Source organism: Hypanus sabinus, chromosome 13 (assembly GCF_030144855.1).
Source record: "Hypanus sabinus isolate sHypSab1 chromosome 13, sHypSab1.hap1, whole genome shotgun sequence".
NCBI classification, from domain to species: Eukaryota; Metazoa; Chordata; class Chondrichthyes; order Myliobatiformes; family Dasyatidae; genus Hypanus; species Hypanus sabinus.
This window is the reverse complement of record NC_082718.1, coordinates 6,328,722-6,354,423: the sequence shown is the minus strand read 5'-3', so window position 1 is coordinate 6,354,423 and position 25,702 is coordinate 6,328,722. Positions and strand designations below refer to the sequence as shown.

The following is a 25,702-nucleotide window of genomic DNA, read 5'->3' as shown; positions in this document are numbered from 1 at the left end:
AAAGAAATTATCTGATTTTCCAAAGAAAAGGAAGAATAAATTGAGAGAGATGGTTACTTTTGGTAGCACTGTAAAATCCTGTTAGGCCATAATTAGGGTTGATGGGCTATTTGGCAATATCCACAAACTAAGTTGCTTTATCAGAAGGAAAGGCTAGTGAGGTTAGTTTAAGAACTCTGTGCCTGTATTGTTAATTTGTTCTTTCCCTTTCCTTCATTTTCAGGCCTTGTTCAAATCCCAGTGAGCATGTATCAGACTGTTGTGACCAGCTTGGCCCAAGGAAACAGGCCAGTGCAGGTTGCGATGGCACCTGTGACAACTCGAATGACAGAAATTCCATCGTCTGGAGTAACAGTGGAAGGACAATCGGTGGAGGTGGTGACACTGGAATAGTGAGGACATACAAATGACAAAACAACATTACTTCAGAAGTCCAGTTTGGAGTCCTGCAATCAGGCATTGTGCAGTAACAAAAGGCCAAGAAAGTAAAAGTAGACCATACCCCTTGTGGCTTTAGTGTTTGAGAGAGAGAAAAATCATGGAAGGACCTCTCGTCTCTTATATTACCTTCAAAGAGATTACAAGCTCTTGTATTTACTGTTTTATATTGGGTGGGTGGGTCGGGGAAGGTAAAAGAAAATCAAAACTATTTGTATACGTTTCTCTGTATTTATGCACAAAGTGTTTGTGTTTTTGAAAATGGCGGAGTGGTCTTGTTTATTAGTGAACCCATTTAGGAACTTTCTAATTTGATTCCAGAGATTTGGATTGACAAGGGTGGGTGGAGCTAGGGGGTGGACCTCTGCATTTTACATCACAATAAAAGTTGGCGCAGTACCAGAATAACAATCCTTTTAAATATTGATCTCTGGTTGGTATGCAGATTTTTACTTTATTGCTATTTTAAATATTAAAATTAATGCATAAAGTGTTATATCTCTAGTCTCCGCTGTGTTCAACTTCACAGCATAGCAGTGGGTTAATCACCAGAGTTTTCTCTTCCAATCACTGCCCAGTAGCCCCTGTTCGAATGTTTGTGTGTGTATATACATATGTGTGTCTATTGTATATACAGAATATGTGTGCTACCATATCTAAGTTAATCGGGTTCTGCTCTGAATTTCCCCACCCCCTTCCACTCCCACATCCCATTATCATCTTCAGGCTTTGGGCTGAGAGTGGCCATTTCTGTGAGCTACCTAACAGGTGAAAACACCAAGCAGAGCCTTTGGGAAAAGAGAAGAGTTAAAAGCTGACAGGAATTTAAGGGGATTATGAAGACCAGCAGAATCCACACAATGGGACAAGTCAAGATCAGCAATCCATTGGGAATTATTTTAATAGTTTTAATTTTATATAAATTTTATTTAATTCCTGTCAGTTCCTCAGGCAATGGATATAAAATCCAAGTTTCAACTGCCTTTTTACTGATGCTTCAGTAAATATTGAGCACAAAGGTACCACTTTGAAGGCTTTGGACTCCAGGCACTGAAGAGAGGGATGTACCTGCAGTGTCTGTCTCAAGACTCCAGTCTACTCACTCCTGCTGTTAGATCGAATCCATGTAATGAGCAATCTATAAATAGTTGTTTGGAGTTGGATTAAAACCACTAAATATATAATAATAGGGATACAGTTGCATTTATATAGTGCCTTTGACACAGTAAAATATCCCAAAGGAAGGAAAAGTAGACCTATTGGAGGTTTGTGGATCGGTGTGAGCATAGTGCTTACTCTTTGCTTTGGAAAATGGGGCTAGTTTCCATATGATTCAATATGCAGAACAAAGTTGTTCATTCCTGTAAAGTTAGTCCACAAATCCATGTTAATTCATATAAAACATATTTTAGATTTCCATTGATGCGCAAGAGTCAATCTGCATGAATGGTATAAGCTTATTCAAGGTTCCAGTATTGTGGTCTGCACCTTTGTTCCTGGTGTTTTTCTGAAAGACTTTTAGTTGTGGAATTTTCTTGGTGAGTAGATAAACTCAAATAAATATAATTAGAAGTGGTGCTAATAGTAAATTTCAGGCTTCTCTTGGTATTGTTCATGAGACCTTATCAAAGGAGGGTTAATGGATTATATGAGTGATTAGGGCAAGCAAAAACAAAGATATGGATGATCTTGTTGCATGGTGTAGATGCTGTTGTCCATACCTGGTGATGCATGAGAGGTATTGCGGCACAGTGATTAATTCTTCTTGGTAGTTATGGAAAAGTGAAGAGAACTTAATATAAGTCAAACCACTGTGGGGCTGGTTGTTATTTAAGCTACTTTGATATTCCTTGTCATTGACCTTTCTTGGTCTTGAAATCAGACCAGAAAACTGTATTGCAGTGTTGTCACTAGGGTTACTTAGTACTTGTCTCTGTATTCTATCAGGAACAAAAGTGAAGTGCCAGTGTACTTTATGTGCAATACATTATTTCATCAGCCCTTGTTAGTAATGTGCCACATAGTGCTTCGCCTTTGTGTTAAGAGCTTCTCTCCAACCCTGAATTTTGGGTGTAGAACATGTGGGGGGCTTCCATGATCATTGTCACACTTTGTTAAAACGTCCTCCTTCTTTATGACTGTTGTTCAATCTCTTCTAGCTCATACACACAACTGAAGCAAGGGTCAGATAGAAATACCAATTTGTCCAACTTGAAGAAAGTCTGATAATTTGTGATAAAGCACTAATGAGGCATGTCACCACTGGTAGAATCAAAGAATTGTTATAGGATAAAACTATACCATTGGGCAACACACACACACACACACACACACACACACACACACACAAAGTGCTGGAGGAACTCAGCAAGTCAAGCAACATCAATGGAGGGGATTAAAGGATTTAGCTCAAAATATCGCCTGTTCCCCACCACAAACACTGCCTGACCTAGCCAGTTTCTGCAGAATTTTGTGTGTGCTTCTCAAGATTTGTAGTATCTTTTGTGTTTATATTGAGTCCGTGTCAATATGAGTTAAAGCATATACAGAAAGTTGTTGACTTTGGGTTGTTAGTGGTTGGGATGATTAGGAGAAAAAGCTTTGGGAGTAAGTTAGGCTCCACATAAAATGTAATTCTATACAGTAAGTTGGAATGGAGTGAAAATTACTCTGATAGATTTTTGGAGAGTGGAGAAATGTTGGTTTCTATTTGTTTCTCCATATTTGTCCAGTCAGTGAAGTGGACCAATAAATACTTGCAGAAGATAGCCACAATGGTATAATGACACATTGCAAAGATGAATTTTCATATAGCTACAAATACTGTATATATAATAATGAAAAGGTCTTTTAATACTGAAAGTGACTGCAGATCATAGAAGTACTGTGGTTTGTTTGCTACCGTATTTATTCCCCTTCAATACTCTGAAAATGTATTTGAATGAAGTAATTTGCATTTGATTTTGTTTACTATGTTGCTTTCCTTTTTGTTTGGGAATGTGATTTGCCAACTAAAGACCGCCAGCAATTTTTGGGGGGCTTGGCAAGCACATGGTGTGAAATAAAGATGTGAATAATCCTGGTAAGATGGAGGTTGCTGGCCCTTGCCTCTTTTATTGCAGTCACACAACACTCTTTGCAGTGGTACTATTGGCTAGAAAATGTACAGCAAAGTAGACACCCAGTCCTTTCTGTGAACTTGTTGATCTATTAAGCCAGGGCAGCATCTCCTTTGAGGATCAGACTACAATGCCAAATTTCAGCAAATTAAATCAAAACCTGTAAGTGCAAAGATTGTATCCTATGTCTTTCTTCCCCATTTTCTGTATTGTTTATTCTTCACTCCTCCTCCCAATCCATTTGTGAATCTCCCTTCCCATTTTCCCTTTCCAAATGGTTTCATCATCTTTCTCCTTACAACTCTATCTTATACAGTTCTCCTCACCAAATCTTATCCTCTGAACATTGTTTAAACTCCAAATTTATGTGGTTAGGTATGTGCAGATTTTAAACTTTGCTTAGTTGTCATTGAATTATTTAATGGGACGGCTTCACTATGTGCCCTCACTTATTTGGTCAACACACTGACCAGGATAAAGCCAGATTTTATTTCCTCATTAGTATGAATTTTGACCTCAAGATTTTATATATTCCTCTGCCTGGAATGACCTCATTCTTCCTATATTAAACTGTTAAGATTGGCCTTTCATGAATTAATATAAGACCATAAGGCGTAGGAGCAGAATCAAATCTTCTCTGCCATTCCATCATAAGTGATTTATTATCCCTCTCAAACCCCATTCTCCTGCCTTCTCTCCATAAACTTTGACACAGTTACTAATCAAGAGCCTATCAACCTCTGCTTCAAATATACCCAATAACTTACCTTTCACAGCCATCTGTTTCGGTCAGAGCCAAAACCACTATATGTGGTCTTTCCCCTGTGGTTTCTAATATTCTGAATTCCATACTTCAGTATTGGTCTGAAGCATCACCAGTGCAACAGTTGTAAGACAGGTGTAAATGTAAAGAGAAAAGACTTGCATTTCTAATTTAATAGTCCAACGAAATTATGCCTTCCCAGCAAGCAGTGACCTTGCTCTGTACCTCATCTGATTGATGCATCCAAAATGTAGGTAAGCAAATATAAACACTGTAGCGGTGTGCTACAAGCAGCGCTAAAATAACGACACGGAGTCAGTAAACTGCAATTAAAGAAGATTTTATTCGAACTTCACAGCCTTGCTTTAAAGCCTCCCTCATCCCGCCCTCCCCAGGCGCGGATGCTCCAAGGGACACGTACTCGCAAACCCCCGCAGGCTTTTTCCCCTTTGTTGCGGACCTGGCCTTTGTGCCTGCACGCTGGCTATTTGTGAGCCGGTTCCAGTGTGCTAGGAGGTGGGTCGCCACAACACTGCATTATAAATAGTACTTTTGTACCTTCTGCAGTGCTCAAATGTATCTCTAAATAAAATAGATTACTGAAGCTAAAACTGGTTGTTTTTAATAACAAATTAATCTAAGCAGAAGTAAGAAATGTTTATTCACTAATAAAACTTGAAGCTTACTATTAACCAAAGTGGCAGGAAATCAGTCAAGGGGAGGTAAATCATGTGATGGTTGCATGCAGACTAACACAAGACCAGAGTCGCAAACACTTGGAGTCAATCTTAAAGATCAAAATTGAGAAACAAAAGGCTTTCATCAGAGAAAGTAGCTCCTATTCTCATCTCCTGGACTGTTTAATTCACTTGAGAAATTTCTTGCTTTCCTTCATGACCCTGAGATCTTTTTGATTTCCCTAAGAGATTGCAAAGCAAAGGAGAAGGTGGATGGTGAGTGTGGAATGTGCAGATGAATGTAAGTATTTGACTATTACTCTCCAGGAAAGGGTTAGGGAGAACATTCCAGAACCTTTAACTAAGGCAGCTGAAGTCAAGGATGCCAATGCAGGAGTGGTTAATATTGAAGATGAAAAAGGAGCTAGTCCTGAATGAACTCAGAAGATGAATAGGTCCATATGATATGCCTAGATAGAGAGTGAGCTCATGGATTTGTCGAAGTTTTTAAGATTCTGTTGATTTATCAGGAAGTGACTATAGGTTAGAGGTTTGGGCATGATAGTAGATGTAGGCAGCAATGTATTTGCTAAGTTCAGCTTTGTGGAAGATGAGAATCTGAGCAGGTAAGCATCAGTAAAGTCATGTCTAGACAGACAAAAAGGCACAAAAATAGGGTGCAGATGATTAATGTTACAGGGGTAAAAGTGGCTGGTGAGAAACTAATTTGGATCAAAAAGGATCTAGTGCTTTCCCGGTGCACATGACATCAACTCTTCTCGAGCTATCAGCCAGGTAAAAGTGTCAATTATAACTGACGTTTCATTGACAAACTCCGCCATCTTCATCAGGGACAATGCCTAGGCATCTAGTCCAGTGGACTAGATCCATATACTCAACTCCCAATGTCCGCCCCTTCTGATTGGTTAGTCCTCAACCAATCAGGTTTCTGCAGTTCCACCTTGTTTAAAATTGTATTCCAGTTCTTACCTAGGGTGAGACCTTTGCCTTTGTTAATTTTTTTTTATTCTCCAGACTTATTTCAATGGCTTGAAATAAAAGAAATATGCAGGAGCAGAACAGTGCATACGCAATGGCACAATACTACTGTGCTGCACCAATGGCTTTTGGATAAAATTTAGAATGGTCTAGTTCAGTCTTGGCCTTAGAGATCAGAGGGAGACTTTAAGATGGTGGCAAGTTATTGGCATAAAGGAATTATGGTGAAAATGAGAGGTAAAATGGATCCCAATATCATTGATGTTTGCTTGTGCACTATGCATCATCCAAGCAAGGCTTTTGCTGAGGCTGTACTTTTGAAAATGATGCTAATAGAATGATAAATCTGAGAAAAAGTCATATATTTATCATAAGCATATCAGCTTGGAACATTAACATGTATATTCTCAGTCAGTGCCATGTCTATAAATCTTATTGTCACTGTGATGAAGTAAACTGCTCAGACCTATTCAGACTTATTTTTCCTTCATTTCCATTTCTCTGTTCAAGTCTTATTTACTTGATTACTGTGTTCAACACATTCAAATTTTGCTGAACTTTGGAAATTTAAGAAATATACACTTCCTGTATATTTTACATAAAATCAGTCTTCTATTCTGTAACAGTACTGTCTGCTCAAGCCATTTCTGACTTTGCTGTATTTGGGTTCCTATGACAGAGTTGAAAATGTGGAGTTTTATTTTTAACTGATTTAAATTGTCAGCAACAATCAGTTCATTAAAGGCTTCTAATCTATAAATAGATCTTTCCAAGGTTTATGTTGACTGCTCATGGCTTTTTGAGTTGTATTTGCCATTCCAAAACTTTAAGGCTGACCACAATTTGTAGTGCAATATTTAGAAAGCTACTTTACACCATGTAACATGCTAAAATCCATTATCTGCACTCCAGTCTGCAAAAGTAGACTTTTTCTTTGGAGTATCAGACCTAAAAAGACTTTTAGGTCTAAAGACCTAAAAATCAGACCTTTAGGTTGCACTTTTAAAATGAGAAAATATATAAATACTTGCATTTATCTCAAGATGCCCAAAGGTGCTTTACATCCAACAACATAGCTTTTGAACTTGGGTCGCTTGTAATGTAGGAAACTCAGTGGCCTGTTTAGCCATAGCAATCACCTTAAGCATTAAATGATGACAATTGATTGTTTTGTGTGAAGTAATGTTGGTTTAATAATAAACATAGACCTTAACACTGGGGGTAAACTCAACTGCATTTTAGTGCTAATTTGTTCTTTTGTTCTGCTAGCTCTCCAGGATTGCAAAGTGGTTCTGCTGCCATTAATAATTATTGTATTATCTTCCTCATTTTCTTAATACATAGATTTTCTTGTTACAGGGAAGCCACTTGACCTATCGAATCTGTCAGATCAAACCCATTCACCCACATATTTCTCTAACTTATATCTATTATGCGCTCATCAACTCTACCCTGGTCACGAAGTCACCAAGAAATTAGTGATAAAAGCTGTTGGGGTTGGGTTGGAGTCTCATGGGAATATCGTGTGGACTAAAGGAGGTGTGATGAGCAAAATGTCTTTCTTGAGTTACTAAGCTAAGACAAAGGCCAGGTTGGATTAGCTCTCATGGCCAATAGTGACAGGAAACTATCGATCTGAATCTGAAACATCAGTTTGTGATCCACATGCTTTATTCCCACTGATAAAAATCATAGTTTAAGCTCAGGTGTGTAGTCTCTGATGTAAGGTGAGCTTTGCATGCCTCTAGTACATCTGTGCATGAGTCAGGCAGTTGGCCTGTTTTGTGTAAACAGCCCCACCATTTAAACAGCTGCCTCAACTTTTTGTTATTTGTTTATATAAAACAACCAACGTCTAATTCAACCTTTCATCCATGGAGATGAGCTTCCTACACTCTTGAAGGGCTGTGTCCACTCCTGCTCCACAATCCCACACTTTATTTACACTTCTTGGCTGAAAATATTTGTACATACCGAATAGTCCTACAGTGTCTAATACTTGAAATCAATGGAAAGAGATTAGATGAGATTATTTAATGAGCCATCACTGCTGCTGCTTTTTTTTCATATTCTTCAAATATCCTATCTTTTTGTGGAATATTATGTATTAGTTTTTCTTTCAGTCCTACTCTGGTTGTTTCTCTCATCTCTTTCTCCAGTACATTGACAACTACATTGGTGTTGCATCTTGCTTGCTCTTGTACCAGACTTGAAAATTTCATTGCTGAGGTGCCAACTTCCATATTGCTTTCACTTTCTTGTGTGCTAACTCTGATTCCTTCCTCCACTTTCTCAACCTCTTTATCTCCATTTCAGGATATAGTGACCAATATCCACTCCAAGCCCACAGCCTCCAACTTATCCAGCTGAATCACAGCAGTTTGTTCATGGTATCTCCCAAGCAGTTCTCCTTTAACCATGATTCCCTTTCACTATTGTTAGGATGGCTCTCAACCACATCTGTTCCATTTTCCTCACCTGCTACCACCAGTCCTTCTCCCATCCACCCCTTAGCCCCACTGGCCTCCACATTGACATGATGTCAGTCTTAGGCAGTAAAAGTACTGCTTTGAAAAGCAACACACACAAAATACTGGAGGAACTCAAACTCAGCAGGCCAGGCAGCATCATTTGGAAAGAGTAAACAGTCAGGACTGTTTTGGTCAGGACTGGAAAGGAAGGGGAGAAGTCAGTTAGAAAGTGATGGGAGGAAGGAAGAAATACAAGGTGGCAGGTGATAGATGAAACCAAAAGAATGAGAGGGAGTGAAATAAAGAGCTGGGAAGTTGTTTGGTGAAAGAGAAAGGTCTGTAGCAAGGGGAATCTTATGGGATCAAATGGAAAACCTTGAAAGGAAAAGAAGGGGGAGGAGTGCTGGAGGGAGGTGATGGACAGGTAAGGAGATAAGGTGAAAGAGGAAAACAGGAATGGGAAATGGTGAGGGAGAGGTGGGGTGAGGGAATTACCAGAAGTTCGAGAAATTGATGTTTTGTTTTGAGAAGACCTGAGTGATCAGAATAGTTTCTTGGAGACGAAAGCAATGACTGGAGTATGGTGTTGAAGAGAAAGGATTTGTGGAACATAATAAATAGGAGCAGGAGTCAGCCATCTGGCTTGCCAAGCCTTTTCTGTCATTCAATGATCATGGCTGATCTGGCCTTGGACTCAGCTCATCCCATCGGTTTTCCCCAATAGCTCTTAACTCCGCTACTGTGCCCACGATATGCCAACCTTTCAAGCTACCTAAGATCAATCTAATTTTTCCCTCCCTCAGCCCTCCACTATTCTTTCACCCATGTGCCTAAGAGTCTCCCTAATGTATCTGCCTCTACCATCACCCCTGGCTCTGGGTTCCATGCAATTACTTCTCCATGTAAAACTACTTACCTCTGACATCCCCCTTATAGTTTCCTCCAATCACCTTAAAAAATGTCCTCTTGCGTTAGCCAGTTCTGCCTTGGGAAAAAAGCAGTGGCTGTTAACTCTATCAATGCTTGTTCTCATGTTATCCAGCTCTATCAAGTCAAAAGCCCTGGTTGCTCAATCTCTTCTCATAAGACATTCTTTCAAATCCAGGCAACATCCCGGTAAACCTCCTGTGCACCCTCTCTAAAACTCTTGCATCCTTCTTAAAGTGAAGTGACCAAAAATGAACACAATACTCCAAGTGTAGTTTAACCCAAGTTATAGAGGTGCAACATCACCTCACAGTTTTTGAACTCAATTCCCTGACCACCATACCTTATTAACCACCCCATCAACTTGCACAGCAACTTTGAGGAATCTGTGGACATGGGCCCTGATCCCACTGTTCCTCCACACTCCTAAGAAACCAGTCATTAACCTTGTATTCTGCCTTGAAGTTTGACCATCCAATGTGAATCACTTCAAACTCTTTCAGATTGAACTCCTTGTTGAATGCCACTTCTCTGCTCAGCTCTACACCCTAAAATTGTCCTATTGTAACCTACAACAACCATCTACATTATCCTCAACACCACCAACCTTCATGACATCTGCAAATTTACTAAGCCATCCATCCACTTCTTCATTCAAGTCACTCATAAATTGATGAACATTTAATAAAATCTCTGGGAATAGCTCCATCCATTCTTGGCAAGTTTAAGTAGAACCCATTAGCTACTAAGGTCTCAGCCTGCAGTCCCAGCAGAAAAGTGACACATACTCAAGTCAGCTAAGAAATACTGAGGACAAACTTTCATTTCCCCAACAACTCAGCTTGCAGACTAAGTTCAATGAACAAAAATGTAAGCCCCTCCATAAGTAGCTGGAAACAAAATCTCAGAATTCAACAAATAATATCAAGCAACCTTTCTCTTTCTGTTTCTTCACTCAGTAACAACAGCTGATGTTTAACATTTTAACCACAGCAAGTATTTAAGAGTCCTGAATACGGTGCATGGAAGGGGTGGTGGAGGCAGATTCAGTCATAAGACATAGTAACAGAAGTAGGCTATTCAGCCCATCAAGTCTGCTCTGTCATTCTATCATGGATGATTTGTTTTTTATCCCTCTTGGCCGCATTATCTTGCCTTCTGTCTCTAACTTTTGGTGCCCTTACTAATCAAGAACTGATCGAACTCCATTTAAATATAGCCAATGACTTGGCCTCTGCGGTCTGGCTGAATGGCTCCCGCGTTGATCTGATATGGACATGGGGGCCAAATGCCCTTTATCTCTGCTGTAATCTTTCTGTGAGTTTGTGAATCTTTGATTCACCTAGCACCTCAAATTGAATAAAGTCCCCTGAAGTATTTCACTGGAACACTCATCAGCCAAACTCTGACATTAAACCATAATAGAGTTGCACTAACCACTAAGCTACCATGACACCACTTGTGCAGGCAAGATGAAAATGGCAAGTTTCTATTCTGAAAATGCTTAAATAATTCTGTTAGGTTGTGCATCATTTCAACTGCTCGTGGTCACTTTTCTGATACCACCATTTTGTTTTAAAAATGTCTATTTGCCCTTCGGTATATATTTTTTTCACTTTATTCTCTCATGAAATATTAAATACAGATTCTCAGTTTACCATCTCCCTGAGTGAGTCAGATTCAAGATTCAAATTGCTTAATGTCATTTCCTGTAAAGGGGTATGGATGTCAGTCTGAATCTGATGCAGTATATATTAAACACACTAAGATAAAGAACACTAATTAAAAAATGAAAAATATAAGTATGTATGATATATACGTAGATTGATTATATGTCCTTAAAGTGACGCCATGCACAAGAGTGTACATAAGGTGACTTCGAAAGAAAATTATAAAGTAGCGGTGGTGGGGTGTGTTGATTGGCCTTGCTGCTTGGGGAAAGTAACAGTTCTGAGTCTGGTGGTCCTGGTGTGGATGCCATGTAGCCTCCTCCATGATGGAAATGGAATGGGACAACAGTTCATGATAAGGCTGGGTTGGATCCTTCATCATATTGCTGGCCTTTTTCTGGCACCTGCTGTATATATGTCTTTGATTGCAAGTAAGCTGGTTCCGGTGATGCTTCGGGCAGTTCTGACTATCTTTTGTAGAGCCTTCCTGTCCGTCACAGTGCAGTTCCCATACCAAGCGGTGATGCAGCTCATTGGGATGCTCTCCACTGCACATCTACAGGTGTGCGTAGTCCAGCTCTCTTCAGCCTCCTCAGAAAGTAGAGGCATTGGTGTGTTTTCTTGATTGTGGAGGATGTGTTCTAGGATCATGAGAGTCTGTGTGAGGTGTGCACTCGCAGGAGTTTGAAACTGCTCGCATTTTCCACTGCTGTGCCACTGAGGTAAAGAGGAATGGGAGTGGTGTGGATTCTCCTGACATTGATAACCATTTCCTGTTATTCTCAATATTTTAAGGATCTGGATTGAATCTCCTACTATCTTACTCTTCAGTTGACAGCAGCTGGACTCTGTGAGTCCTTTCCGTGGAGCTGGAGCGAGACCCAGTACCAATGGCTTTGCTCCAATGCACAAGCTGTCAGCTGTACTGAGTCTTTGAATTGGACGCTGATAGTGAGCCCTTGACAGTCCTGAATAAAGAGAGCAAGCACAAAGCTATAATTTACTTTAATCCCAGGATATTTAAATCCATGTTCAGAACTTCACTGATGGTTTATGATATAATTGTGGTAAAATAACTGCCTTGTTGCTCATACATTTCTCTTTATATTTGGACCTTGCTTTCTCTTTTTCTTTGTGTTTTCTACTGTCAATGCTAGATCTTTTGACACTGATTATTCAAAGACCCCTCTTATTTTCAATGGGCCTGCATTAATATAACACAAAAGCAAACTGCGGGAGGAACTCTGGATGGAGATTCTTCATTCAGTCCAGAAGAGACATCAACCGTCCATTTTCCTCCACAGATACTGCCTGACCCACTGAGTCCCTCCAGCTGTTTGCTCTTTAGTTGCAGATTTCAGCATTTGCAATTCTCTGTGTTTGCATTAATATAGTGTTTACTGTAGGTTAAAGAATCCTAAGGCACCTCACAGAAGCAAGGGATTAGACACAAGAGATTCTGCAGATGCTGGGAATCTAAAACACACACCAAATCTGATAAATTTCTGGGTGAGCACATTTTAGGAAATTCTTTTTAGGAGGCAGGTAAAGAAAATAGGAAATAAGATCTAGAAATGGCCATCTGTCACTTCATGCCTGCTCAACCATGAATCAAGATCATGATCAACCTTCAACCCATTTTCCGTTTATCGATTCCCTTTATGCTCAGAAGTCTATGCCATGCATAAACTCAATGAAATTCTAAAGACTGGCAACTGACTGAGTGAAGATACTTCTGCCCACGTCCTTCCTAACTGGGCTACCCTTATTCCAAAACTGTGACCCCGGCCCTAGAGTCCTTTCAGAGGAATTACCCTCCATGCATCCAGCAAGTCGATCCCTTTGAGAATTTTGTAAGTTTCAAAAGACCCTATTTCATTCTTCTAAACTCTAAAGAGTCCTCTCCTCCTCTTTTAATGCTATAATTTAGGATCCAATATGCACAAATAGCAAAGTGACTATGACCCTCTGTGTTAGTAATGTTACACTGTACACCTGCTCTCATTTTGGTTAAACCTGAGTTTAACGTGCAATGGGAGCCAATACCGAACACCTCCCATCGTGTGAAAAGCCCACCGTCCTCAGAACCAGCCTAGCAGAGGCTTAGCTGCAAAGACTTCCGGTGGAAAGAACACATTTTCTTTAACAAGGAGATCAAAACCCCATGGTGTTGATGCATAAAGGCCATACACAAGATGTCCTTACTCCTACAATCAATGCTCACATAGTAAAATTCAGCATATCATGCACTTGTTTAGTTGTTTACCTTACCCACATGTTGGCCTTCGTGACTTGTACACAGCACACCCAGGTCCCTTTGAGCATCAGTACCAGCCACATCTCATTATTTATCAATTTTAACAAAATTCTCTTGGACTTCCTCCAAGAGGACCACAACGTTATCGTAGGGTTTGGCTTACGTGCCTCAATGTCCCAGAGGGCTATGTTGGCTGGAGTCAGGGCTTCATGCTTTGGCTCTTGGTAGGGTCACCCAGGCCAAACAGGTCAAAGGGCAGAGGCCAGACTACGAGTATTCCACCAGTCCTCCAGGTTCCAGGCTCAGCTCAGGGCTAACAACCCTGACTGGTGAAACAAAATTGTACGGAAACAGCAATGAGGAATCCTTCTGTGTCTGAGAGTGACGGTATTCCTGAGTCATGCGTGACTGAGCAAACTACTGACCCGATGAAGGAAGCCCTGAACACCACCAGAGGTGGAGGACCTTCACTGCTGCCCGAAACGCCAACAGCATAACAGGCAGTAAGTAAGTTGCTTGGGTTTCCTTGAGACCAATCCTTTCAGTATTGAATTACTGGGCTCCCATTGCACATTAAACTCACAGGTTCAACCAAAATCAGCGCAGTTGTACAGTGTAACTTTACTTACACAAGGGGTCATAATTACTTTGCTATTTGTGTGTTCTTGTTTGTGCATATTGGATCATAAATTATAGCAGTGACTATCATTAAAAGCAACTTATTAGCTGTTAAGAGCTTTTGGATTGTTTGAAGTACTATACAACTGCTAGCTATTTGTCACTATGTTGTTAGGCAGTGTTTTTACATGACATAGTTTTGACACCACGGGGACGGGTATTCAGTACAACAGGCCCGTTTGATTGTTTATAGTCCACACAAACATTTTACCACCACCTTTATTTAAGTCTCTTCAAAACATCTTTCTGGTGCACCTCAGGGGTGTGTGCTTAGCCCACTGCTCTACTCTCTGTATACACATGACTGTGTGGCTAGGCATAGCTCAAGTACCATCTATAAATTTGCTGATGATACAACCATTGTTGGTAGAATCTCAGGTGGTGACGAGAGGGCGGACAGGAGTGAGATATGCCAGCTAGTGGAGTGGTGCTGCAGCAACAACTTGGCAATCAACATCAGTAAGATGAAAGAGCTGATTATGGACTTCAGGAAGGATAAGACGAAGGAACACATACCAATCCTCACAGAGGGATCAGAAGTGGAGAGCATTAGCTGTTTCAACTTCCTGGGTGTCAAGATCTCTGAGGACCTAACCTGGTCCCAACATATCGATGCAAAGATAAAGAAGGCAAGATAGCAGCTATACTTTATTAGGAGTTTGAAGAGATTTGACATGTCAACAAATACACTCAAAAACTTCTATAGTTGTACTGTGGAGAGCATTCTGACAGGCTGTATCACTGTCTGGTATGGAGGGGTTACTGCACAGGACCAAAAGAAGCTGCAGAAGGTTGTTGATCAAGTCAGCTCCATCATAGGCACTAGCCTACAAAGTACCCAGGACATCTTTAGGAAGCGGTGCCTCAGAAAGGCAGTGTCCATTATGAAGGACCTCCATCACCCAGGACATGCCCTTTTCTCACTGTTACCATCAGGTAGGAGGTGCAGAAGCCTGAAGGCACACACTCAGTGATTCAGGAACAGCTTCGTCCTCTCTGCCATCTGATTCCTAAATGGACATTGAATCTTTGGACACTATCTCACTTTTTTTATGTACAGTATTTCTGTTTTTGCATGTTTTTTTTTAAATATTGAACACGTATTTGATTTACTTGTTTATTTATTATGATTACTATTATTATTATTTTATTTATTTTTCTCTGTTGTATTTTGTATTGCATTGAACTGCTGCTGCTAAGTTAACAAATTCCACATCACATGTCAATGATAATAAACCTGATTCTGACATCTTTCAGATCCCCCCTTCTTAATGCACGTGCACCAACGTGGGTTAAAGGTGAGAGGTGAAATGTTTAAGGAGAACATGATGGGGACCGTCTTTGCTTAGAGGGTGGTGAGAACGTGGAACAGATGTGGTGGATGAAGGTTCGAGAAGTTCGGATAGGTACATGGATGGAAGGAGTATGGAGGGCTCTGGGGCAGGCGCCGGTCAATGGTTCTAGACCAGGCATGGGCAAACTACGGCCCGCGGGCCATATGCGGCCCGTTAAGCTTTTTAATCCGGCCCGCAGAACTTGATGAAATTATATTAATAAACCTTGTTAACATTTTTTTCCCTGCAATTCTGGCGTTTTCCTAATAGATGACGCACTCTATATACATTGACCTTTGTTGAGGTGCAGCGTATTACTCCACATTTGCGCTTTACTCTTTGTTCGGCTCGACCTATTTGTGTGAACAGGCGTTCAGCATCATGAACATCAACAAAGCCAGCCACAGATCCAAGTTAACTGACCAACACCTCAGATCCATCCTGAGAATCGCCACAACAAAACTAAATCCAGACTTTGATGCGCTGGCTAAAAAGGGAGACCAACAACACTGTTCCCACTGAAATTAAAAATAAGTTTCTTCATTGTGTTATGTAAAAAATGCATTTGAAAATATTTTTTTCAATAAGCCTTACATGTTACATGTCATTTCTGTTAAGTGATGGACATGAGTAGTGCGCAGGTGCACGTACGTTCTCAAAATAAAAAATGCGCTCCAGATCAAATAACGCGCTCCGCATACTGGCGCGCTGTCACTGTTCTGTCCTTGTGCGGGTCGTTGTTGAGTTTTGGCACAGGGGACAATTGAATAAGAAGGAGCAGGACAAGTAGACCCGCATCTCCTACCGTTTTTGAAATAAAGACAGGAGGAGAGTGATGATGATAATATCTTGAAGAATAACAGAATTTTCAGTGCTTTAAAATAATAACTGTTACTATTAAAAAAAGATGTATTTTATTCTTTTAATTTTCAGTGTTTTAAAAGTCATTTCAATAAATAGCTAAATACCATGGGACTTCAAAGACAGATATTTTGTTGTAATGCATTTGTTCATTTTCAATTGAAATTAAAGCACATGTTTTCTACATATCCCATGATATTTTATTTTCTCTTATGATGTGTATTACCAAAACACTCCATCCATCTGCTCCTGGTCTGGCCCCCCTGTCAAATTTTAGAACCCTTTGTGGCCCACAAGTCAAAAAGTTTGCCCACCCCTGTTCTAGACGTATTAATGGTTCAGCATAGACTAGATGGGCCTGTTTTTGTTCTGCTGTGTTCTATGACTCCTTTCATTCCAAAGACTTTCTGTGGTAGAAGGTTGCACATTCTATCAATTCTGTGGGTACGGATGTTTTTCCTGAATTATCCATGATGATCCTGTATTCATAGCTGGTTTTAATCTCGTTTATGAGTACATGCCTTTTCTACATTTTCAAATTAATTTAAAAGCTTGAACACCACCAGCAGGTTATCCTAAAGCTTTATAACCGGTTATTATGTACAATTTGGTTCAGAGGCCCAGATCTGCCAATTTTAACCCATTTATTTCTCAGCTACTCTTCTTTGGCTTGGAAAATGAAGCAAAGTCACAGAGGGGAGGACACCTGGTGTGCTTGGAGGGTATCTACTGGATGTATCTGGGTTCAGTTGGAGCAGAGATGTGAAGAGTTGAAGTAAGCCACAACACCATTGAAGACAAAAGGGTCTTGCTGGGGTAACTAACGTCTGCTTTAAGATGGTGCTGCTTAAGTGACACAGCGACTACTTACTGGCAGCAAACAAAGCAAAGATTGCAACTAAATACTTTATTAATAACACTTTTTGTGGTAAAATTTATGGTGAACAATCACCACAAACGATGGAGAGGCAAGGCTGAGTCGAGTGTTGAAGTGTGCAGGTGTGAGGTGAAGTTGAGATATGTTCGAGGCAAAGTGGGGGCAAGGTCAAGACATATTGGATGTAAAGTTGGGGCAAGCAGAGCAAGGGCAGATTCAAGGCCCACCCACCTAAACTTAGTTTGATGGAACTGAGCACCAGGCAAAATTTGGAAAGGTTGGGTATGGGCCAAAATGTGGCAGCGGGGTCCAAGCCCACAGTATATCAATGGAATAGGGCCTGGGTGAGGTATGCCCGATGTTTGGATGATGCATTGAAAAGGCAGGGTGTCAGGACAAGTGCTGCCAGTTTTGCTCACTGCTCCTCGATGTTTTCCTGTGGCTGAGGTCTGCTCCAGCTGCTCCAGACCCCATGCTTTTGGACTCACTTTTGTTGTTCACACAACTTGTTTTCTTCTCTCTTTGCATATTGGATGTTTGATAGTCTTTTTTTTAAGGGATCTTTTGGGCTTCTTTGCTTTGTGGCTACCTGGAAGGAGACAAATCTTAAGGTTGTACAATGTATATACATACTTTGACAATAGACGCACTTGGAATACAGAACAAAAACAGAAATGGAAGGATTCAGTGGGTCAAACAGGATCTGTGAAAGGCAAAATGTAAAGTCAGTGCCTCCTTTAGATTGTGAAAGTACTGACATACCGACTGTTATGCAGAGCTCCTGTGCTCTGTCCACAATGGCCATCCTGAGTTTCCAGTTGCAATTTATTTTAATTCTCCCCCATCCACACACGTCAACCACCATCCTCGGCCGCCTCCTTTGCTGCGCAGAGGCCAAGTTCAAACTGGAAGAACTACATCTCATATTCCGTTCGAGAAGCTTACAACACAGTGGATGAACATTGAATTTTCCATTTCACCTAACCCTCAACTCGAGACCTCTCCTTCCACATCACCTGTCCACCTGATTTTCTTTGTTCATACCTCCATCTGCTTGCTGTCCCTCTCCATTTGGCCCATCTATCAGCTACTAGTCTCTATCCCATTCCTTACCTCACCTGGTTCCATCTTCCCATCACCCCTCCTCCCAATCTGGTTTCTTCCATGACCCACCAACCTCAATCCCACCCCCATGTACTGACAACTTTTCCTGTTCTCTCTCAGTCCTGATGCATGGGCCTGTAATGTGCTGGAAAAGGTTTCACTGTTCTGCAGAAGCAATGTTTGGGTAATGGGTGGAGATCACAGGTGAGCTGTCCAATCGGGGCAGTGGGTTTCATCATGTGCCTGACTCTGGTGTGAGCTTGGGCTCTTTGTTCAGCTGGAGATGAAGACAGAAGATGGCAGAGAGAACCAGTTGTAGGATTCGCCCCCCTGATTCGATGAAGCAAGTGGCAATCGACCGAGGACCAGAGAATATGAAATCCAACCTGTGCACATTTGTCTGTTTAGTTATAAAGGGACCTTTTTGTTTTTTTCTTTACTACCCTTTAGTTAAAGTTCATAATATAATTCCTTTAATTGTATCTGGTGTGCTGCCTGTTATTTCTTGGCACTGAGTTGTAACAGATAGAACCTTGCTTCATTTTCCAAGCCAGATGGCGTCTGTGGAAAAGAGTACAGTCGACGTCTCAGGCCAAGACCCTTTGGCAGCTTCTTTATGCAGTCTAACGATGCCGAGCCAGATTCCCAGCTCTCCCCGAGACTGGTCCTGAACTGTTTTGCCTCTCTCACTGTCAAAGCTCCGGATAAAAGGGAATAAATCAAGGGAGATGAATTATTAAACCCTTTATTTGTACTCAGTTAGCACTTAGTCAAAGAGCACTCAGACTTAAACCTGTTCCATAATTAATGCTGTTGTGGAACATCCAGGGTCCAGTGGACAAAGCGTTGCCTTTCACGTGCTGGGAAGGGACAGGGAATGCTGATTGAGATGATGGAAGGAAAACAAGCACCTGTCTATTTCCAGCCCGGACACAGTGGGTTCTGTGGAGCGGGGCTTTACAGGAATCTGATGTCCCGGGTCAGCCATCAGAGAGAGAATTCCTGCGACACATCCCACAGGAAGAGCTGTCTGAGAAATGGCCAGTTCCTTCCTCCATTTCCCCTGAGCTCTGGTCCATCCGTTGTCCATCCGAAGTGATCACCCCTTCTACCTCGACCCCTTCCTCACGGCTCAGGTTGCACCATGGACGTCCACAACAAAATCATCCGTTTGTCTGACCACTGAGCCATTTGATTGAGAGAGGCCTGCTGTTACCATTGCACCAGCAAAAGCCAATCCTCTCCGACCACAATACGGAACATATTACATGTACCACAGGCCCTTCGGCCCACCTACTGCACGGATAATGAATCCTCTCTCCCACAGAGGCCTCCACTTCCCCTTCATCCACATGGCCAAGAGTCCCTGTTGTTCCTGGCTCCACCATCACCCCTGGCAGCGAGTTCCACACACCCTCTTGCACAATATGAATTGTGGTGACCTGATGTGGGTGGAACTCACTGCGGAGCCACTGCGATCCAGCCAGCTGTGCAGTCACGAGCCCATCTTCTGGCCTGGAGATCCTCGTGGGTCAGATCTGAATAAAAGGCAGCCAGTCAGAGTAACGTACCACCTAAGGAAGTTGACTTTATTCCCAACACAACCCAATGAGGAGACAAATATTGTCAGCTGAGGAGAAGAGGATGTGAGAAGAGAGAGGAGACTGGTGCTTCGACGGACATTTTCAGTGTCTCCATTTACAGTCGATGATGTTCTATAACTGACTGTGAAAAGCAGCAGCCCTGAGATCCAATACTGACAGAACAACCAGGTACACCAGCTCTGCTCTTCAGAGTACTGGCTGGCTTTGGTTCCTCCAGCCTGAACAGTCAGGCAGGCATCCATTTCTACTTGGTAACTGGTTGTCACACATACTGAGGTGCAGTCAAAAACTTTGTTCCAGATCGGTGCATTGAGCTTGTATGGCAGAGGGGCACGGTGGAAATATGCTGGGCCTATAACCCAGAGGTTGATGGATCAAAACGACCTTGTGCTATACCTTGGCTGACCATTTTACCTCATAATTGTTGCTTTTCGCTTTCAATCTACAAGGGGAAGGTAGTAACAGAATCAGAATGTAGCGTCACATTGATGGAGGAAGTACAGTGCACAGCAGACTGGCAATAAGAAGGCCGGGGGTCCATCTTATCGTACAAGAAGTGAATTTAATAACTTACAACAAACCACTTCTTATTACGTTGCATGTCAGTGATTTGGTAGACAGAATTGGTAGTTTTGTGGCCAAGTTTGTGAACGATAGGACGATAGGTGGAAAGGCAGGTAGTGCTGAGGAAGCAGGGTGTCTGCAGAGGGACTTGGGTCAGGAAAACGGTGATCGTGCACTTTCGTAGAAGAGATTAAAAGCACAGAATATTTTCTATGTGGGGAGAAAGTTCAAAAATCTGAGGTGCAAATGGTCTTGGGAGTTCTCATGCACGATTCTGTAATAGTTAATTTTCAGGTTGAGTCAGTGGTGAGGAAGCAAATGCACTGTTGGCATTTGTTTTGAGAGGAATAGAATTTAAAAGCAAGGATGTAATACTGAGGCTTTATAAGGCACTGATGAGGCCTCACTCGGAGTACTGTGAGCAGTTTTTGGTCCCTTATCTAAGAAAGGATGTGCTGGTGTTGGAGAGGGCCCAGAGGAGGTTCACAAGGATAATTTCTGGAATGAGGAGGATTAATAGCTTTGGGTCTGTAGTAGCTAGAAAAATGAGGGGGAATCTCAGTGAATATTGAAAGGCCTAGATAGAGTGGATGTGTAGAGGATATTTCCTATGTTGGGAGGGGGGTGTGGTTCTGGGACCAGAGGGGAGAGTCTCTGAGTAGAAGGATGTTCATTTAGAATGGAGATGAAGAGGAATTTCTTTAGTCAGAGGGTGGTGTGTCAATGGAAGTCGTTGCCACAGGGGTTGTGGAGGCCAGGTCACTGGCTGCCTTTAAGATGGAGGTTGATAGGTTTTTGATTAGTCAGGGCGTGAAAGGTTACAAGGAGAAGGCAGGAATGTGAATGGGTTTGAGAGGAAAATGGATCAGACATGATGAAATGGTGGAGCAGACTCAATGAGCTGAATGGCCTATGTCTTATGCTCCTATGTCTTATGGTCTAACAGCGGCTTAGAAGATGTCCTTGAACCAGGTGGTACAAGGTTTTGTGACAAGAGACCTGGGCAAGACTAGTTAGGACCCAAGCGCTGGAGTATCCCAGACTAGAATCGAAACACAATACGAGACTGTGTCCAAAGCTAGACGCTAGAAGAGAATCCAGAGTCAATGAAGGGGTACATATGGAGAGCATCCTAGAACACGTTGTTTATAAAGACCTGGAAAATTGCGGGTGCATTTGCAAGATGACCAGATACTCATAGTGCCCTGTCGGTGTGTTGAATGCGGTCTTCCACTCATCACCCTCCCTTATTCAGACCAGGTTGTATGCACTCCACAAGTCCAGCTTCAAGAATACTCTCGTTCCTTGGAGAATCTCAAAGGCAGTGTTCAAGAGTGGAAGGGGGTAATGAGTTTTGGTTGTTATGCAATTCAGCTCTCTATAATTAATGCGAGGCCGCAGGCTCCTGCCCTTCTGTACAAAGAAGAAGCCAGTGTCTTCTGGTGAAGTAGAGGGCCAAATGAATCCTATGGCAAGAACCTCCTTCACGTAGTCCTCCACTGCCCTTCTCTCCGGGCCTGAGAGTCCAGGCCTTTCCCTGGCTGAAGACCTCTTCCAAATCCTTGTAGATGGAAGGGATTTTGACTGTTCTCCCACCGAGAAGGACTCCTAAGGCTCGTTAGGTAGTGGGGGTGATTTGGCAGACCCTAGAGTTTCCTCCATAGGTTCACTAGAGTCTTTAGTTGAAACAGAGACCAAATCAGAGTCCAAATCCTCATCGGGTATCCCTAGACAACAGTATCAAGACATTACAAATGGTCTTGGTGCTCCTGGGATTAGACTCCAAGGGTCTACCCTTAAGAGCGTTTTCCTTAGATGGGAACTGGTGACTGGGTCTTTTAGGCCTGGCTGTTAGAGTCCCAAACTGCTTGGCACCTCCCTGGTTGCTCCAGAACTGGAGATCCCCTCTCTCTATTTCCAGCGCACCCTTGACTGGACGAGGTCAGGACTTGAATGGGCCTGTTGGCTGGAGCCGGCTTGTCAGCCCTTGGTGGCAGGACTGAGTCTCCCAAATGCTCCAGATTACCCCGAACAAAAGTCTGTCTCCTCGCCGGCCGCAGGTCTCGGAAGAGCCTGGTGGTCAGAACACTGAGTCGAAATCACACCCTCTTACAACGACTGGACCGTGCACTGATCCTCCCTTCCTTCCGATCCACAGATGAGTTGTGCTGGGACAGTCAAGAGTTCCCGAGGATCAAGGATATGTGAGAGAATAGATGATATAGAAGCTAATGTCCTCTGCCCATTCCCCATCCTTATCTGCAATGCCGATGTTCCGGACCGAAGAGGGTGACCATCCAGGGCTGTTGCGGGCATGGGTTGACCCCAAATGCTGGAAATTACAGCTGCCCCAGAGTCCACAAAGACACTCACCTCTCATCAGCTCCTACCCCAGGAGATCTGTCTTCAGTGTGACAGCAGAACCAGTAGGGTCGGGAGCAGTGGTAGTATCATCGATCCTCCTGAAGCTGGGTGGTCCCAGCCATGACAGATGCTCAGCCCTGAGGTGACCTGCTTCCCCACAGTCATGGCAATTGCCTCAACTCTGATGCTGGGACCTCTCGCTGGCGGAGAGTCTTGTGTAGCAGATTTGCATGGGCTCCAATAGGGTCTTGAGCAGAACGATGGGCTGGTCATTATCCGAGGTTGGGAAATGGAACTGTGGTGCTCAAGCTAACCCTCTTCAACATCCTGAGGTAGTCCCACTCTCTCTCTGCCAGGCAATTATCGAGGCAGATGGACTGGTCGATCAGGACCTCGAGGTCTTCTGCTGGCTCTCCCAAGACACCCCTGTGCCTAGCATCACTTTATGCACAGACAATCAATCTATGTAGATATATTTATTGCATTTTTATTATTATTGTGTTCTTTATTGGTGTTCACCTGATGGAGAATCTCACCTGGTCCCTCAACACCAGCTCCATAGCAAAGAAAGCCCAGCAGCGTCTCTACTTTCTGCGAAGGCTGAGGAAAGTCCATCTCCCACCCCCCATCCTCATCACATTTTACAGGAGTTGTATTGAGAGCATCCTGAGCAGCTGCATCACTGCCTGGTTTGGAAATTGCACCATCTCGGATCGTAAGACCCTGCAGCGGATAGTGAGGTCAGCTGAGAAGATCAGCGGGGTCTCTCTTCCCGTCATCACGGACATTTACACTACACGCTGCATCCGCAAAGGAAACAACATTATGAAGGACCCCATGCACCCCCATACAAACTCTTCTCCCTCCTACCGTCTGGGAAAAGGCTCCGAAGCATTCGGGCTCTCACGACCAGACTATGAAACAGTTTCTTCCCCCAAGCTATCAGACTCCTCAATACCCAGAGCCTGGACTGACACCTTACTGCCCTATTGTCCTGTTTATTATTTATTGTAATGCCTGCACTGTTTTGTGCACTTTATGCAGTCCTGGGTAGGTCTGTAGTCCAGTGCAGCTGTTGTGTGTTTTTTTTCTCTGTGTTGTTTTTTACGTAGTTCAGTCTAGTTTTTGTACTGTGTCATGTAACACCATGGTCCTGAAAAACGTTGTTTCATTTTTACTAAGCTCTGTACCAGCAGTTATGGTCAAAATGACAATAATTTTTACCGTGCCCAGGTCTGTTTTTTATCAATTATGCTATTGTTTGCACTGTTGTAACTATGTGGTTTTGTGCAGGTCTTGTGGATTTAGTTTTTGGTCTTGTTTTGTCTGGTGGAATTGGAGCTCCTTTCCGGGGAACACGCTAAGATGGTAGTGCGATATTAATATGCAGCAGCCTCTCCGGACTCTGGATTGGGGATTGCCAAACATTATGTGGATTTTCTGGTGTAGTCTGTTTTGTCATGTGCTTTTGTGATATCATTCTGGAGGAACGTTGTCTCATTTTTTAAACTGCATTGCATTTGTGGTTTTTAAATGACAATAAACTGAATCTGAAAAGTGACTTGACTTGACTTTACCTTGTGTTCTTTGTGCTGCCTTGGATCTGGGGTAACAATCCATTACACTTGTGTGCTGGAAATAACATGAAGCAACTTAGAATCTGAATTGTCACCTTATCAATGGTGATGGACATGCTGTGTATTTCTACATTTGGGAAAAGAGAACTATTCTTTTTGAGAATAAATCTGTAACTATGGAATATGCAGAAAATTCAAAGATACTTTTGTACATGGAATGATCCAGTGGGACAGCAGATCGTCATCTCCCTGAGCCATATCCCCTGTTCCAACACTAAGTCGTCCATCTCCAGGGGTACTCATATTGGAAGAGCACCATGCATACAGTGGCCGGGTACGCCATCTCTGGGTTCATTGCATCTTTTATGTATGTTTATATACATCTGTATACTTGTCTATGAGTTTAGATGAGACAGTTTATGTATGTAGTTAAATAAGTCTGCATGAGCTTTAAATGAGTGCATATATATATATGTACATGCCAGTTTCTGTATGTGTGTGTGAGGATATGTACATGTGTAAAGTTACAAGGGTGTGTATGTGTGTGGTGTGTGTTATACTAATGCATCTTCAAATGTCCATATACTTCTAAGTTAGTATTTGTGTTTCTATACATCTGTATCAAATGTGTATTAGAGGCTTTAAGGGACATCCGGATAGACACATGGATGTGAGGAAGATGGAGGGATATGGACATGGTGTAGGGAGGAGGGGTAAGTGTTTGGCTGTTTTTGATTTGCTTTTTAGCTGGTTTGGCACAAGACTGTGGGCTGAATGGCCTGTTCCTGTGCTGTACTCTTCTAACTTCTATGTATTTATGTGTGTGTCATGAGAAATACATCAACAAACCATTTTACTTGGAGGGCTATGTGTGAGGGCAGGATTAGATTGATCTCAGAATAGGTTAAAAGTCTGGCACAACATTGTGGGCCGAAGGGCCTGTATGATGCTGTAATGTTCTATGTTCTGTTGAACCTGGGTGTGCAGTTGGTGGAACTTTCATAGCATCAAGTTAAATATAATTGAGGTACATATTGTACAGCAAATTTACTGAGTATATCCCATTGTGAGTAGCAAGTGAGATGACTCCTGCTTCAGATGCTGAGTGATCATGATGAACAGGTTAATGACAACAGATGTGTAGAGCATTAGCAAGGTAATGTTCTTATGTTACTTCAGAGCCCAACTCCACTCTCTTCTGAAAAGAAATCCCTCCATTCCCTACATTACTCTGTGAGGAGAAACACTGGCTGAGGTAAAAACTAAAGAAATTAACTTCAATTCCTAATTAGGTTTGATTAGCTGATCTCAACAATCAGAGCAATTTTAGTGCTGCTTTTAGCATCTGAGCTCGAACAAGGAAGACAGACTTCAGCCACAATGCTGCTGCTGACCTAATGATTAATCTTCCAAGTCCC

The 25,702-nt window shown here is 42.3% G+C and overlaps 1 protein-coding gene across 4 annotated transcripts in view; it reads left to right on the top strand.

The window, feature by feature from the left end:
• The window catches only part of nrf1 (nuclear respiratory factor 1), a 78,750-nt gene extending 75,219 nt beyond the window's left edge, over nucleotides 1-3,531 (top strand). For all 4 annotated transcript variants that reach the window (XM_059987050.1, XM_059987051.1, XM_059987052.1 and 1 more), the window contains one exon: nucleotides 224-3,531. In XM_059987050.1, coding sequence (XP_059843033.1) covers nucleotides 224-393 — 170 coding nt within the window. In that variant the 3' untranslated portion in view covers nucleotides 394-3,531. The remainder of the gene's footprint in view (nucleotides 1-223) is intronic.
• The last annotated feature ends 22,171 nt before the right edge of the window (nucleotides 3,532-25,702 follow it).